General features: G+C 42.6%; 2 protein-coding genes across 2 annotated transcripts in view; both read right to left on the reverse strand.

The window, feature by feature from the left end:
• LOC143923447 (up-regulator of cell proliferation-like) overlaps nucleotides 1-17185 on the reverse strand; it is an 85478-nt gene extending 68293 nt beyond the window's left edge. Inside the window, exon 1 of the mRNA XM_077447122.1 lies at nucleotides 17166-17185. The gene's annotated coding sequence lies outside the window, so the exon portion shown is untranslated. The remainder of the gene's footprint in view (nucleotides 1-17165) is intronic.
• LOC143925633 (interferon-induced very large GTPase 1-like) lies at nucleotides 1976-12494 on the reverse strand. The gene is given in 4 exon segments (XM_077450098.1): nucleotides 1976-5965; nucleotides 5968-6549; nucleotides 6852-7337; nucleotides 12233-12494. Coding segments are annotated over 4 exon segments (5103 nt in total). The 3' UTR covers nucleotides 1976-2192.
• Nucleotides 17186-17477: the final 292 nt, after the last annotated feature.

The raw sequence follows: 17477 nt of genomic DNA on the forward strand, positions 1-17477 counted from the left end.
TATATTTGTATCAAAGGGGTGCCCTGCTACTTTGTGGCAACTCCAATCTAATTATTCATCTGACTTTAGCTAAAAAAAAGTCTCCACTTTTCTACCATTTTGAACCCGGCACCAGGTCCTTTGTCTAATCCACTTAAAGCAGAGTTCCACCCAAAAGTGGAACTTCCGCTTTAAGCACTCCACACCCCCTTTTTGGGGTGGGGGTGGGAGTGGGTACCTTCTTCTTCCTGTCCCACTTCCTCCTTCCACTTCTCGGCCACCTAGGTGACTCCTCCTCTCCCCCTAGGCAGCCCTTCCTTCCTTGCAAACTTCTGGGACATGTCACAGGTCCCAGAAGATTGCCTGGCCAATAGCAAAGCGTAGCGTGACTCGCGCATGCTCAGTGCGCGCCCAGCCACAAAGATGTAAGTTGTCATGGCTGGGGTGCCCACAGTTGCTATGATGGAACCACCGAGAGGAGGGGAAGTGGAGCGAGGCTCTGGGCGGCCGCATTGCTGGTGCGTGGGACAGGTAAGTGTCTGTTTATTAAAAGTCAACAGCTTCAGTTTTTGTAGCGACTGACTTACTAAATGAAAAAACGTGAGGAACTCCGCTTTAGATCACACACCTTGGCAAAGGCTTTATATCTGGTTGCACTTCCACTACCATTTCCTGGCTATAACTGTCTTCCCTACTGTTATTTTGGTGGAAATGGTTATCTCATGAGAGGGTTTTCAATGACTGGTGGTTACAGTGAGGTCACATTTCTTTATTCTTTCAATGACTGTATACCCATTATTTTTTGCTTATATGTTCTGCACAAATATATACGCCTTTATAAGACTGTAAAAATGACATGTTCTTGTACTTTGTTTCCCAATGTTTATTGAATGAAATTTAATTGAAACTGAAAATCATATTGGAAAAAGTCTAACAAACTACTTTAAAAACAAGGAGAGAAAACAAGTACCAACATGTTTTATTGATTTTGTTCTTTGGTTTGTACAGCTTTACTTATTTACTGGGATAAAAAAATTCTAACCTATACCAACAGCGAAATTAGAGCATATATGATGCAGATCTACACCAATCATGATGAAAGATACTCATCGACTTGGCTCACTTTCGCTGAATAACCTCTCCCAGATCCCTAGGTTAAATGTAAACAAAGGGGCGGGGTCTCCCAGGTGAGATATGGCCATATTTGGTGAGTGATGTAGGCACTATTCCCGCCCCCTTGTTTATACGGCTGGGGATTCCCAACCAGTAAATGCATGGGACTGGGTGATGTCACTGGTTGCTAAGGACATGGCACCCGCTGCTTCCTTAAAAACCTTTGACAGGAAGGAATGGCTGTCAATCAAATCCAGTGCCGTGGGAGCCGAGTCCTGCTGTCTGTGTCAATGGACGCAGCAGCAGGACTCAGGAGCACGCTTGCATAAGTGTAATGCTTCTCTCCGTGGGGCACTCCATGTGGGGAGGAGCCAGGAGCGTTGCTGGGGGACCCCAGAAGAGGAGGATTGGGCCGCTAAAAGGTAAGTATAACATGTTTGTTATTTAAAAAAAATTAACCTTTATAACCACTTTAACTGTACAAAATAAAAAGAAGACTCAAAGGCTCAATATTATGACAAATTAAATTTACTTCACAATTGCAAAATCCATTTGAGTCCACCTTTCCATGAACAGCATTTTTAGTACTGAAGGGTGTACATTATATAAAAAAAAAAAAAAAATTATACATAAAGTTGCGCTAAATATACGTGAAATCTGAAGTGAAAAGAGTAATAAAAACTCAATACAAATTATATAAAAAATACAAATAAATCAAATAAAACATCATGTGAAAAATTCAATCAAGAAAAAGGGAGTCCTTGTAATTTAAGATTAAGAATTTTAAGATTAAATTATTTGATTTATTTGTATTTTTTATATAATTTGTATTGAGTTTTTATTACTCTTTTCACTTCAGCTTTCACGTATATTCAGTGTAACTTTATGTATAATTTTTTTGATTTGATCCATAGTTTGATATTTGATGGTTTTTAGTTGCAGCTCTTAGGTTTGCCCCAAGCGCGATATTTTTTGTTTGTTTTTTTATATTATTTGGGTGTACATTATAGTCCCCAAAATGTGTTGGATTTTTATCTTGGATTTTTATGATAATAAATATTTTTAGACTCTAAAGCCTTTGATGTGATGCTTCTGTTCTTCTACACCACCACAACTGTCGTAGAGGATCTTGAAGTGTTAAAAACTTTTTTCAAGCTGCGAAGAGCTTGCTCTTTGGTTATTTGCTTCCAGACCTCCGGAAGCTCAGCTGGTTTTGCCTCATACAGTTCTGCAAAGTTTTTATTAAACTGCACAAAGACATACTTCCAGTAATCTGAGCTCTCAATACTGGCATCTGGTCGAATATTCCAATTTGGATATATTTGACTATATTCTTTGCATGGACACCATTTCCATTCTGTGTCTACATTTCTGAATGTACAGTTAGCTACAACATGAGTGGAACAGATGCTAACAATGAGGCTCTTATCCTCATCCCATTTGAAGTTTCCTAGCCCTTGTGATCTGTGCATAAATGCTTCATGTATCTTATGGTCTTCACCTTGAAGGTCACATGGGACTTTGCAAAAGGGACACTGCTTTCTACAACCAACCACCTTCCTGAACAATTCATCCTGCGGTTTCACTGTCACTGTGTAAAGTACAGAACTCAGAGGCATAGATGTAAGTTCTGATTGGATTTGTCGTTGTGTCTCCTTGAGGTAGTGTTCAATTTCAGATGAGAACTCCTCAACATTCCCTGTGTGGTGAAAAGCGATGACTTTCATCTCTTCCTGGGAAATCACTAAGTCTTTTTTTAAGAGTTCACAGAAATAATCCAAAAAACTTGACACTGTTTGACTTTTCCAGCATCTTTCATTTTTAAGGACTGTTCCTATTTTCTTGTTAATAGATGACAGAATATGTCCCTGCAAGATTTCTAAAGCTGGTGAGTTGCAGTATTTCCTCATGATGTGAGTTAGGATCCATTTGTTTACAAAACTTTCATAAGAATTTATGTATTCATCATACTTTTGGAATGACATTTCTTCTAGTAGCTCCTCCAAAACAATATACTGGAAACAACTTCTGCTAGTAAATGTGACACTTTCTGGATCACCTAAACTCTCATCCACTATTTTTTGTCCAAGATGTTTGAAAAGATAATCCTTTACTGCTGGTTTCAAGCACAGCTCACAAAACTTATTAGCTCTGCTTAAATGTTGATCTTTCTTATGGAACATACTGAGAAATGTGGACAAGTACTGAACTTTTAGTTTTTCAAGGCATAGTTTAGGGTCGTTCTCTTGGATAAACTTGTCATGTAGCTTCTGGAAGGCTTGGGATGCTTTTCCAAAAATGAAAAGTTTGAGATCCAGCTCAAACTCTGAAGTAAACTGAAGCTTTTTTACATCTTTACTGTTTAGCTTTGTATTGATCTAGCGTAGTAGCTCTATAGAGTACATTTCATTGTAATCCCCGGAGGAAGAAATCTTCTCTTTTAAATGCTTGTCACTCATTTCAATGATGGACACTGCTAGAATGCCAATCTTGCCATGAAGCTCTTTCTGAACAAATTTAGATTTTTGTGGAAATGAGGTCCATGCACCATCAACTTTTTGACTTAAACTTTTAACCTTGATTAATGCTTCGTTTATATGAGGTCCTTTACTGCTCATGTCATTTTTGAGAAGGAGAAGAATAGAATGATCCACATTACATCTCTTAAGTTCTTCAAACTGCAAATCTGATAATGTCTTCTGCCACACCAAATTAAATTCCTGTAGCCTTTCTTGTTCACTTACTTCATGATTATCCTGTCTATATCTTTGCAGAAGATTTGTTATTCTTTCTTCAATCAATGTCTGGGATGTTTTTTGAATGTCCTGGATCTTCATTTTTGCTTTCTGGATGCATACAGCCTCATCGCACTTTCTAAGAGCATTTCTTTCAAGTCTTTTTCTCAAGCCCTGTATACTTATTTTGAAGTCTTCTCTGTGTCTTTCAATTAGATTATTATTTTTAGTGTTTTCAAAATATTTTTCTAGTGATGCATTCATTTTGTTTTCTTCCTCTAGAAGAATTCTCTGCAGATCTTCTGTGTTACTTTCACATTTATCTTCAGACTGATTTTTTATGTTATTTTCTTCACTGATCATCCAGTTGTGAATTGTTTTACAGAAATCCCATTCCCATGAGGAATACTGTACAGATAATTTATTGTAGGCTTTGGCCACCAGGCTGTTCCTAAAACTGAAGATAAATTTCTCATGTTTGACCGATCTCCATAAACTTTCTATCCAAGTAATAAAATCAGAGATGTTCAAAGGATTGTTTTTTGATTTCTGAGCATCCACAAATTCAAATAAGTACATTTTAAGCTCATGTACCTGTGAGCTGTAGCCAAGATTTACTGGGGCCATTGGTGGGTCTCCTTGCCACAGGCCAGGAATGTACCAGTTGTCTTTATTTAGATCATACTTCATCACATCATTGAAATTTGATATCCCATATTTTTTCTCCATTTTAGCAGCTACCTTTGTCACTTCATCTAGCTTTTCTAGTAACAACTTTCTGTGTCTCATGTTCTGATCATTAGTAGATACGTCACTGACATTCTGGTGTACGAACTGGCAGTTTGGTTTCATTCCTATTTCTTTCATTCTAAGAAAAGCATGGACCACGATCTGTAAAACATCCGTCATTTCTGCTGTGTTTTCCATGGCCATATTGACTATGGTGATATCACTCAACCCCACCACAAATGTGGCCAGTTCATTGTCATGTTCATAGCTGCCCTCCAAAGAGGTCAACTCTGGAGCTTTCAGCCCCTCCGTATCGATCACCAGGATGAAGTGACAGCCGAGCTTTTCCTGAAAGTCTTCTTTCACATTAAGAAGAGTCATGAATGCTCCTCGTGTGCATCTTCCACTGGCCACGGGGAACTGCAAACCAAACATGGTGTTGAGGAGGGTGGATTTTCCTGTACTTTGCACTCCCAGTACAGTTATCACTCTCAGTCTGCATTGCCCCCCTGTTCTCTTGTTCAGGTGAGTAAGGACATCCGTTATCCATTGCAGGGGAATGTTGGCAGCATCTCCATCAATAAGCTCCAATGGAAACCCATCCAACAGAAAATCCGCAGCTATTCTTGGAAGGTCAACAAATTTTTTCCTGTTTTGGTAAATTACTGTATGTTTTGCTATAGAGCATTCAGCTTCATAAAACTGGCCCATTTCACGTAGAAAGTGTTCCACCCCTAAACAGCTGTCAGAGATTTTATGATCTAAGTCCCTAAGTTCTTTTTTGTTTTGGGCCAGATTGTTACATTTCTCCTTGTAGTTTTCTTGTAGCTTAGACAAATTGTCTCTAGCTATTGCATCAAGGTTAAATTTCATCCATTTTAGAAAATATTGTCTCCCTTTATGAGACAAATCAGTTAAAGCTTGGGTAAAAAGCCCTATACCTTTGGGGAATTTATGTTCAGTTTGTTTTGCATGAAGGGCCCTGCGCTTTAGTAGAAGATTACATTGATGCGTTTCTGCATCTTTCTCTCCTTGGTTTTTCATTCTACAAAGTTCTTTATCTATTTCAGACAACTGTTTCCAAAGATGTCCTTGTAATTTCATAGTTGTCATTTTATACTCTGACACATCTTTTATTTCTCTAGTGATTTTATTGGCATAGTTTCTTCCTTTCTGGCATTCATTGGTGCTTTCATCTGTCACAAAATGATGCCCACTGAAATATCTTGGTAAATCTTTCAGTGAAATAGATTTGCAGTTGCTCTTCAGAATTTGTTTAATTTTTTCTTGGATTTTGTTAGTTAACATAACATCATTTTCTGTCCTCTTCTTCAGGATAACATTTGCTTTATCAATTCTTAATACTGGAAGAAGGTCCCCTAGAAGTTTCTGTGTCTCTTTCTCAATATTTTTTCTGAATTTGGAATAACAACAATGTAAAACTTTGTGTCACTCTGACTGCATTTGGATAACAGCTGGAATTCTCTCTCATCGATTGTTTCAATAAATATAAACACAGCTGATGAAACTTCTGCTAGAAATGTGAACTGGTCCCAGTTGGACTCTAGGTCTCCACGTAGGTTGGTAACTGCACAAGGTTCTGGAAAAACATCAGATTTACCAGAAGGAAAATACCAGGACATTTCCACAAGTCCCTCAGATATTTTTCACTCAATGTTGCCACCATCCACATTGTCATGGATGAAGAAGTTGTAATGCTGCTGGACTGGATTAAGAACTTGATTCAGGATTTTAGATTTTGACAACTTGGTTTTCTCCAATCTTACAAAGGAAATGACTGGCATGGAAATATTCACCACATTTTCCTCTCTGAACCCTTTAGGCCGCGTACACACGCGGGGACTGTTCGGCCAACTTTGTGGGCTTTCAGCGGACAGTTTCAGCGAACAGTCCGCTGAACAAGGTTTTTCGGAAATTCCGAAAAACTGTCCGCTGAAACTTTGTTTCAGCGAACAGTCCCCTCGTGTGTAGGCTTGTTCGTCAAACTAAGTTCCGCGCATGCTCAGAAAGGATTTACACGCCGAAAGTTATAATGCAGTGTATAGGACGTCGTATTTTCCGTCCCGTCGTACGTGCCGTTCACGTCATCGCGCATGGTTTCAGCAAACTGTTCGTACGTCGTGTGTGGCCATGTCCGTCCATGCTAATTTTGAGCGGACTGTCCGCTGAAACACTGTTCAGCGGACAAAGTTGAGCGAACAGTCCCCACGTGTGTACGCGGCCTTTGACGGACAAAGTTGGGCGAACAGTCCCCGCGTGTGTACGCGGCCTTACTGTCAGCTAAACACTGAGGTCTCCATTTCTTTACAATGTCTCTCATTGCCCACAGCATGAAGATGCATGGTGACCCATTACCAGCTGGGGGGAGAAGTAGAGGGACAGAAAACTGGCACATGGCCATTTTGTTTACAATTTCTTGTTGTAGAAAATTATCTGAACAATGCAGGAGAACACAGAGGATGTCCAAGGGGTGGATGGAACTTGCATTTTGCGAATCTTCATATTTATTAATATCAAAGAGATCGTCTTCATCTTTACCCAGGCCAGACAAATCTGTATTGAGCAGAGTGTTCCTTGCTGTACTGTCCAGAGCCATGATCTTCCTCAGAGTACACCAGGGTACATCTTCTATTTTCTGGGGCTTATTGTTCTTTGGGATCTGTGGCCCAATATGTAGAATGGCCTTTAATGTCAGCTTTGAAACTAAACAGTTTTTCATCTTCAGCTGGACAACAAGTTTTTTAAAGGCCTCTCCTTTTTCTGTAACGAGAAAAAATAAACATCTACACGAAGATAGCGGAGGAGTCCGGCGAGAAGACCCCCGAAGACGGAAGACCCCCGGAGCTGTGCAATAAAATATTTTTTCTCGTGTGTTGTGTTTTTTTTTGGGTACTTTTATTTTACATGTGAATGGGTAGGGGTACATTGTACCCCATACTCATTCACATAGGGTGGGGGGCCGGTATCCGGGGGCCCCCTTATTAAAGGGGGCTCCCGGATTCCGATAAGCCCCCCGCCCGCAGACCCCGACAACCAACGGCCAGGGTTGTCGGGAAGAGGCTCTTGTCCTCATCAACATGGGGACAAGGTGCTTTGGGGTGGGGGGGCCGCGCGGCCACCCCTTCCCCAAGGCACCCCCCATGTTGAGGGCACGCGGCCTGGTACGGCTCAGAAGGGGGGGTGCGCGCTCGCTCGCCCCCCTTTCCTGGCCGGCCGGGTAGCGTGCTCGGACAAGGGTCTGTTGTGGACTTTGGGGGGACCCCCACGCCGATTTTTTTCGGCGTTGGGGTTCCCCATTAAGTCCATTCCAGGCGGCGGAGCCCCGCCTACCTGGAGACGCACTCGTAATGAGCAGACTTTCCTCCGAGCGGGAACAGTTTGCTCATTTCGAAAGTGGCCTACACACCGGCGGACTGTTCGCTCAAACAAAGTTTCAGCGGACAGTTTTTCGGAATTTCCGAAAGACTTTGTCCGTCAAACTGTCCGCTGAAACTGTCCGCTGAAAGCCCACACACGAGCGGACTGTCCGCCCAAACACTGTTCAGCGGACAAAGTTGGGCGAACAGTCCGCCCGTGTGTACGCGGCCTTACACTGGATATCCCGACCTATCCAACCATGGTTTCCACATTTTTTAAAATTCTTTAAAATTTCCTCTCCTTACATATACTACCTTTTCCTTCCAACCCATCTCTGTAATTAACTGCCTCCAATCTGCTACCGAAGGAGGGTTTTCTGATTGCCACCTTTGCGCTATCAGTTTTCTTGCCTGAAACATACACCTCATTACTGCTTTGTTTATACAAGCCGATCCTCCTATTCCTTCATTTAGGCCCAGCATGGACATTCTGGGGTTCCCATTAACCGTCACTCTGAATATTTCATTCAGATCGGCAATAACTTCTGACCAGTAGCGAAACAGTTTAGGGCACCACCAGAACATGTGTGTCAGATCCCCAGTCTCCTGACATCTTGGGCATCTATCATCCACTCTTCGCCCAAAGCTAAATAATCTCTTCGGCGTGTAATATGCTCTATATATCAGCTTCTTGTCTTTTTTGGCGAAAGATTAAAAATAGGGCACATTTATAAATCGTTTAGCACTATATTTGCTTCTGGACTCTGCAGCACCCAAAGTAGAAGCTATGTGATTGACCTTCCCGCATATTATAGAACCAATATATGACTCATAAAATACATTAAAAAAAGGCAACAACATCCACTCTGTTATAAATGGGGCCTAACTGCATTTCAATGCATGACCTGTTTTAGGAATGCTGGCTGAATTTGAATTTGAATTCTATGATTTTTAAGACTGAATGAATGGTATAATGTATAAACAATTATTTTTTTTAGAAAGATTTCCCTATTTCCATGTTTTGCTAAAATATTTATATGTGAGTTTTGATTAAGACTCATATTTGGTTTACATAGAAATAGGAAGTTTTGTCAATTATTTGTGGTCTGTCATCTCCCGAAACAGGCTTCCTGGTTTTGTGAAGACATATCCTTATCTGTTGGCAAACATCTGTTTCTCACTTACAGGACATTTATCTTGTAGTTTGTGGTTTAACACAGAACCTAAGAATAAGTTTCCTGTCCTAGCTGTAAGATACATTAGTGAGAATATGCACGACCAGATTCGAAACAGATGTTTGCTAGAGATTACTTGTCTCTTATTCTGATAACATACGAGAAGTCCCCCCTAGCCCTCACCTTTTTTTCTTATACATTAGGATAAATACAGTGTATTTTGTGCTGAATAAACCAGACAACTGTTGAAACACTTAGCAACTGTTTCCCTGTGTTTTCAATGGGTGTCTCTCAGATCTGAATGGGTCATTGAAGGTTATCCTGCATTACCTAAGAATACACCTGGGTTGTTATATTACCTGTTCCCATTTCAAATGGCACCACACAAAAGAGCACAAAATCTTCCTATATAGAGTGTGCTTCAAATTCCACTGTGAAAAAAAGAGAAAGAGTGCTTCTCTGATAAACCAACAATCTGTGACTAGTGCTCCCTTCTCCAGGTGAAATGGCTGCTCACCTCCTTCTTAGACCCTGAAAGGGTCAAACTTGCTCACAACTAATGATAATTCCCATGAGGAAAAAAGGCTCCATATTGATCTTTAATGGTTCCCACCAAGGCTCTGCAGGGATCAAACACGCTTTGCACCTCGTATAGTTCTTCATTAAAGGTTGCCTCCATGATGATCACCAGAAACACCAGACCCACATGCAAAAATAAAAAGTACCTCCAATATTGCAGTACAAAGGGTTAAATGGAATAAACCTCACACACCCAGCTTCATCTATTAAACGCACATTTATTTCAGTAAAAAACAACATATAACATATTCAAAATCCAACAGATCTCACGCAGGTGAGAAGCACGTTTTTTCACATTTGAAGCACACGCTATATTCCTCAATAAAAGGGGCAGCATTTTCATTTTTTATCAAGTTTATCTTCCCTATGAGAGCTAGAGGGAGGTTTTTCCAGGATTGAAACTTCTTAGCTATTATAACAAGCAATGGGTAAATATTCAGATTGATGAAGTCAGACACCGAGTTAGTGATCTGGAGCCCCAAGTATTTCATTCAGGAGACCCAGTGTAGGGAGATATTGGGGTCAGCTTGTTTGGGGATAGGATGGAAGCACAAGGGAAGTATTTTGGATTTAGACCAGTTAAACTTGAGCCCAGAGACCAGTGTAAACCTGCCCAAGAGTGCTAACGCCGCCTGTATGGAAGGTCCGGTGTTGCCGACAAACAGAACCAATTCGTCCGCATGTGGTTGGTTTGGTGCTGTGGTTTCAGTTATGCCCCGTACACACGAGCGGACTTTTCGACATCCAAACTCCGACGGACCGAGTCCGTCAGACTATCCGATCGTGTGTGGGCTGCAACGGACTTTAGCTTCGCTAAAGTCTGACGGACTTTAGAAATGAAGCATGCTTTAAATTTTCCCGACGGAACTCCGCCGGACCCGGTCCCCTTCGAAAAGTTCGCTCGTGTGTGTGCTACTCCGACGGACTAAAACCGACGCTAGGGCAGCTATTGGCTACTGTCTATGAACTTCCTACGTCGAATCCCGTCGTACGTCATCACGTTCGACTCCGTCGGAGTTTGGTGTGATGGTGTGTGGCCAAGTCCGTTCGGTCGAAAAATCCGCCAGAACTCCGTCGGAACTCCAGCGGAACTCCGTCGGAGGTTTGTCAGACTTAATCCCTCTCGTGTGTACGGGGCATTAGGGTGCCTATCTTAATGCCAAGGGCTCCATTATTAGTGCAAATAGACCAGGAGAGAGGGGGCACCCCTGTCTGGTGCCCCTGGACACTGAAAAAGTCTCAGATATCCCCCCTTTAAAACGGAGGGCCGCTACCGGGCGCTCATATAGCAGCGAAATCCATTTGAGGAATGTAGGGCCGAACCCCATGCGTTGTAGTATATGAGTCATATAACCCCAGTCGATATAATCAAAGGCCTTTTCCAGGTCAAAAAACCCCAGTGCCCCCCAGAGGACGACTCCGCCCCCAAATGCGTATGAGTATATACTCTCCGTATGTTGATATGTGGGGCTCTTTTGGGCATAAATCCTGTCTGGTCAGGTGATATTAAGTGATGTATAATTTTCATCAGTCTGTTGGCCAGCATTTTGGTGAGTATTTTTGGGTCCATATTTAGCAGGGCTATGGGTCTGTATGCGGAAGAGCAGAGTGGGTCCTTATCAGGTTTGGGCAATAACACTACATGTGCCTCATAGAAGGAAGTTGATAAACCCCCTTGTTCAAAGCAGTCCATGTAGAGTCGTAGAAGTCTGGGCAACAGGACATCTATATATTGTTTATACCACTCCGCTGGGAGTCCATCAGGACCCGGCGATCTACCGTTAGGGAAGGATGCAATAGCTATCACCAGTTCTTTGTCTGTGAAGGGGGCCTCGAGACTGGCCATAGCCTCATTGGGCAACAACAGGATCTTAAGGGGGCCCAGCGGGTCAGTCAGTATCTGGTGGTCATACGGTGGGATAGCAGAGTAAAGGTCCATGTAATATCCTTAAAAAGCCGGCATGATACCCTCTCTATCTCTTACCATGTTACCCTCCGAGGAATAAACACAGGGTATAGCCATGTGTGTCTGCAATTAGGTATGCCAAGAGCTTCCCATTTTTGTCCCCCTTTCTCAATTAGTTCCTCAGCCCTGCTTCTGCAGTTACATTGCATAAGGTTTTGGAAATGTACCAATAGGGCCCTCCTAGCCATCTGCAATTTGGTTAGGGGGGATGTGGAGGGTGCCTCAGCATGTGCTTTAGCACAGTGTGTTTCATGAGCCTGGAGTTCATCAGACTAGTGGACACCTTGAATGTGTCCCATACTACAGGCCCCCATGCCGAGCCCTCATTATGTTCCCAGTTATCCTGTAGATGAGGCCTCGACCAGTGCTCACTTACCCACCCAGGATGCAGTTCCCAGGACCCATTGTGGCCTCCAGCGGCAAGAGTCAATGTTACCTGTAGGGGGGTGTGGTCAGACAGACCCCCTGCCAGGTAACCGATCTCTGAAATATGTGGCAACAACGTTGGATTCGCAAATGCCAAATCTATGTGGGAGGAGGAGATACTGACGTGGGAAAGATACAAGTAACCTCTCTCACCAGGATGTTTCCATCGCCAGACCTCCTCCAGAACCGCAGACTCTGCCCAGTGCCCGAGCTCCAGATTCTGAGCTCTGGATGGGTTTGAGGTATCTAAGGTGTAGTCTAGAATGTTGTTGAAATCACCCGCCACGTGCAGCTTCAAAGGGCTGAAGGAGGCAACTTTTTCCAAAGGGGGAGGGACATATACATTAGCAGTAGCTATTAGCTGAGATTCAACAGTCATAACCACAATAACATAGTGTCCCAAGGAATACCACATGACCAATAGCACATGTTAGCTTTTTGTGGATTAAAATATCCACCCCTCTAGCGTAAGAGGAGTGGGTTGAGTGTATGGCTCTCTGTATCCAGTTCCGGTTGAGGGACAATATTCTGTTACCCATTAAGTGCATCTCCTGTAACAGGTTAATGTGGGGGTTTAGAGCTTTAAGGTATTGGAGGACCAGTGACCTCTTAAATTTGGAGTTTAATCCATGGACGTTCCATGAAAGAAGTTTGAGATCACTCATTAGGTAAGGTTTTGTATAGCATGAGGACAGATGAGGGACTCAGAAGGGGGAAGACCTGGGGGGGGGGACCTCAACACAGAGAGCCATCAAGAGTCATCAAGTAACTATAGTTAAATTTCATTTATCATATTGGACAAGTAAAACGTCCATCTGCACCAGCCTCCTCAGCAAAAAAGACCTCAAAACAAAAATTGAAGAAAAAAAAGGGAAGGAAAGCAAAAAAACAAAAAACAAAACATACAAAAAAGTAACAATTCAAGAACCCAACGCCCTGTTTGCTCCGGGCCAACTGAACCAAAAAACTGCCGGAGAAACTTTGATCCCAAAAACAAAAACAACATTAGTGGATAGTTCCAAGAGTTCTTCCACTCAGTGGGGGGGTCTTAAAGATGAACGTGCAGTTCAGTGCATACAAAACAGAACCAGAGCTTCCGCATCCAACGGATAGGTGAGCTCGGGTGCCATGGCACATTCCCCACATCCGTGAGGACAGTCACTACAGAAGAGCAAGGTATTAATGGAAGGCTTTGACATCAGGTAGTATTTCTCACGGTAAAACATCCACCGATTATGTAGACAGTCCAGTGATACTATGTCGCAGGCATCAGTCACAACACATATTCAACACTCTCACCTCTCTATGTAATGGTATAGAGCCAGTCTGTCGCTTCCACAGGATAGTCAAAGAATTTTCTGGCCCCACAATGAATAACCTTCAGACAGCGACTGGGATATAGCATACTGTATACCAAATTTTTCTCCCTCAGATGCCTGCGGACATCCGTAAAAGGGCGCCTCTTCTTTTGCAACTCCGGAGAAAAGTCAGGATATAAATGTAAGACAGCATTATCATGTTTCAGTTCAGGGTGTTTACGAGCCCCTGCCAGGATCTCTATCCCTGAAATTGAGCAGGCGAACCAGAAAGGCGCATGGCCACGCGCCAGCAGGCCTCCGACCAGTGGGCACCCTGTGCGCACGGTCCACAACATATACAGGTGAAAATTGCTGCAGGCCCAGGAGTTGTTTGAAAAAAGTTTCAGCAAACACAACAGGGTTCTGGCCTTCCGCACCCTCAGGGAGCCCAACCACCCGCACATTGTTGCGGCTAAGGCGGTTCTCTGCGTCTTCTGAATGGACCATAATGATTTTAACCTGTTGCTGCAATTCAATCATGGATTGCACAGTAGAGGCAGTTGTATCCTACACCACTGATATTCGGTGTTCTGCTTCAGTGAAGCGGCCTCTAAATTTGTCCATGTCTTGTTTTATTAGCCCGCATTCAATAGTCAGGGTGTGATTTTTTCCCTCCACTGTCTGCTATGGCCGCCAGGATCATCATGGTGGATTGTTCCCCAAGTGACTTTGGGTCTGCCTGCAGTGTTGTAGAGGCCCCCTCCTGAGCCGGTGAGATGAGAGCCATCGCTTGGGTCCATCTGTACTGCAACAGATGCTGGAGGCACAGAGGTAGTGGGCAAGATGGCCACCACACGTGTGTTCGGCGGTGAGCACCGGGATGTCTGGGCAGCTGCTTTCTTTGAGAATCTGCATCTGCCTTTCATGAAAAGAATGGTTGCGTCCCCTTTAAGAGTTGATGATTTGCAGAGAGGGAGGCTTTCATGCAGGGACAGCAGATATCTCTAACTGGTGCAGTCACTAGACAGGTTTTTAAAGTAATTTATTAGGCAGCTCTGGGGGGTCTTCTTCTGTCTTTGAGGGTCTCTTCTGGCTCCTCCACTCTCTCCAGCCTCTTCTCCCAGTCTCTGGTTCTTCTCCCGCTCTCTGGTTCTTCTGCCGGGCTCCTCCGCTATCTTCTTCCAGCTCTTTTACTAGTGTTGGCTCTGTCTTCTCTGTCCTTCTTCCCTCTTCTCTTCTTCTCTTCTTCCGATGTTGACACAACACTCTCTCCCACTGTAATGACATGTGTGTGGTGTGCAGTGACTTATATAGGCATTGGGCGTGGTCAAAGGGTGACGTCACATGGTGACCCCGTCCCTTATGACGCCACAGCCCCAGCATGCCCTGGGGCTTGACATCATAAGGGGCAGGGTCACAGTGTGCGTTCACTCGGTGACCACGCCCCATGCCTATATAAGTCGTTGCACACCTCGAACAAGGTATTACAGTGGGAGAGAGCGTCATGTCAACATCAGAAGAAGAGAAGAGGGGAGAAGGACGGAGAAGCCCAGGCCAACACTAGTAAAAGAGCTGGAAGAAGATAGCGGAGGAGCCCGGCAGAAGAAACGGAGAGCAGGAGAAGAACCGGAGAGCAGGAGAAGAACCAGAGACTGGGAGAAGAAGCCAGAGAGCGGGAGAAGAGGCCGGAGAGCGGGAGAAGAACCAGAGAGCGGAACAAGAGGCCAGAGAGTGCGTAGGAGTCAGAAGAGACCCCCAAAGTCGGAAGAGACCCCCGGAGCTGCCTAATAAATTACTTTAAAAACCTGTCTAGTGTGTTTTTTTATTGACACTTTTTTCCCCAGGTGCAGGGTAGGGGTACGATGTACACCATACTCATTCTCAGGGTAGGGGGCTAGGATCTGGAGCCCCCTTATTAAAGGGGGATCCCAGATTCCGATAAGCCCCCTGCCTGCAGACCCAGACAACCAACGGCCAGGGTTGTCTGGAAGAGGCCCTTGTCCTCATCAACATGGGTACAAGATGCTTTGGGGTGGGGGGCCACAGGGCCCCCCCGCCCCAAAGCACCCACCCCCATGTTGAGGACATGCAGCCTGGTACGGTTCAGGAGGGGGTGCGCTCGCTTGTACCCACCCCCTTTCCTGACCGGCCAGGCTGTGTGCTCGGATAAGGGTCTGGTATGGATTTTGGGGGAACCCCACGGCGTTTTTTCAGACCTAAGGGCCTGGTATGCTCTTAGATGGGAACCCATGCCGTTTTTTTATTTAAAATTTGATGTGGAGTTCCCCCTCGAGAGCTGATTATTTTGTGATTGGCCACGGCCAAAGTCGCCTAGCCTGGGGCGACTTAAAGTCATGTTGTTAGTCTCCCCAAGTTGTGTTGAAGTCGCCCCAAGTTGCACTGTGATTCATACTCAAGTCGTGTCCAAGTTGCCTCCCAAAGTCGTGCTGGAAGTCGTGCTGCCCCAGTGTGAAAGAACTCTAAGGGTATTGATTATTGATTAAAATAAAATAAAAAGGGTGATAATATTTTTATGGTATATGAAGCAAAAGGTTTATTAAGTTCACTTTTTTCTAAATAGAATCAAAATTTAAAATATATTCAAATCAATTATTTTAAGATCTAAAAGCATGTGTGGATATGAATGAGATGCGGTTGTAAATAGATTTAGATAAGAAAAAGAAGAATCAATCATTTTGAGAGGGAGATGTTAGAAAGTTTCTTTAATCTAATATCTAATATACATCAATTAACAAATATTAACGCAGGAAGAAGGAATTAATAAATTAGATCTTTACAGAATAATTGAGATATATATATATATATATATATATATATATATATATATATATATATATATATATATATATATATATCATTATATCTTTTAGTTATGGCAAAAGTGAAATTATATAGACTCATACTTGTGAAAGTATATATATATAGTTATAAGCTTCATAAGCATTTCTATGGAGAGCCAACATGTGTTAGCAATTTTGAGTTGATTTCCCTCACCTTCCCCATCACATGAGAAGAAAGGTTTCATATTTCTTAAGATGAAAAAGTTTGTATATATATGATAATTTAAGTTCTTTAAACTACAATATTTCTTGACTAGGATATTAATAAGAACATTGGGTTTTCAATCACTATAATATACATACTGATTTATGTAGTACTTGATTTAGAGTTTAAAGGAAACTTAATTGTATACGTTAAATGGTTTCACACATTGCTCGTGCCAACTCCTCAGGAATTTCAATGCATGGAGACAGAACAACACCCATCCTTGCGTGAGAGGTAGGAGGTAAGCTATGTCTCATTAGAAGTGTCTCAGAGGAACTTTAAAAAGCTAGAAACAGAAAAACTGATTAAGGCAGATTTTCTTCTGACACACATACACACAAAGACACGTATCTGATTCAATCTTCATCGATGTTATTTTTACATTCGACATTTTGATATTGTTCTTATAATATTTTGCTATTTTATTATGAAATCACTTTTTGAGTTTTTACACAAGAACTGAACGGACTTTCTTGGAACTTTTCTCATCAATATAACTTACAGAATATCGATAATAATACCATAAAAATGGTATTTAACAAAGCTCCCATTATTGTCCCTTCTAAGTCAGCCGACCCATTGCAGTGCATTAATGTTATGAAGAATTTGGGTGATCAGATTTTTACATTTTCGAGGAGCATGATCCTTGAATTTGCTGGATTAGCCTCCAATCAATGGAAGACCCAAACCTGAAGCTCATTCTAATTGAGAACAAAACATACCTCCTGTTGCAGCCATCTGGAAGGTGTGAAGTTATCTTCCGTGATCCACATCCACGGACTAAAAGATTTAAAGCAGAACATACTTATTTATAGATCTTTATATCTCTCTATCAATACTGTATACACACACATATATTGTATTTTCTTTATGCTAATCTCTTTTCCTATGTTGCCAAAGCTGTTCATTTAGAAATGTGAATATGCACTTTGCAAAGTGACTGTTTACTTTGCTTAGTAAATAATGTGAAGCTGTGTTCACTTTACTTATCCAATCAGGTGCAAGCACATATCCTTAAAATTTTCCTTGGACAT

The sequence above is a fragment of the Lithobates pipiens genome, unplaced genomic scaffold (genome assembly GCF_037356315.1).
Source record: "Lithobates pipiens isolate NorthernLeopardFrog02 unplaced genomic scaffold, aLitPip1_a1.2 Scaffold_22, whole genome shotgun sequence".
NCBI classification, from domain to species: domain Eukaryota; kingdom Metazoa; phylum Chordata; class Amphibia; order Anura; family Ranidae; genus Lithobates; species Lithobates pipiens.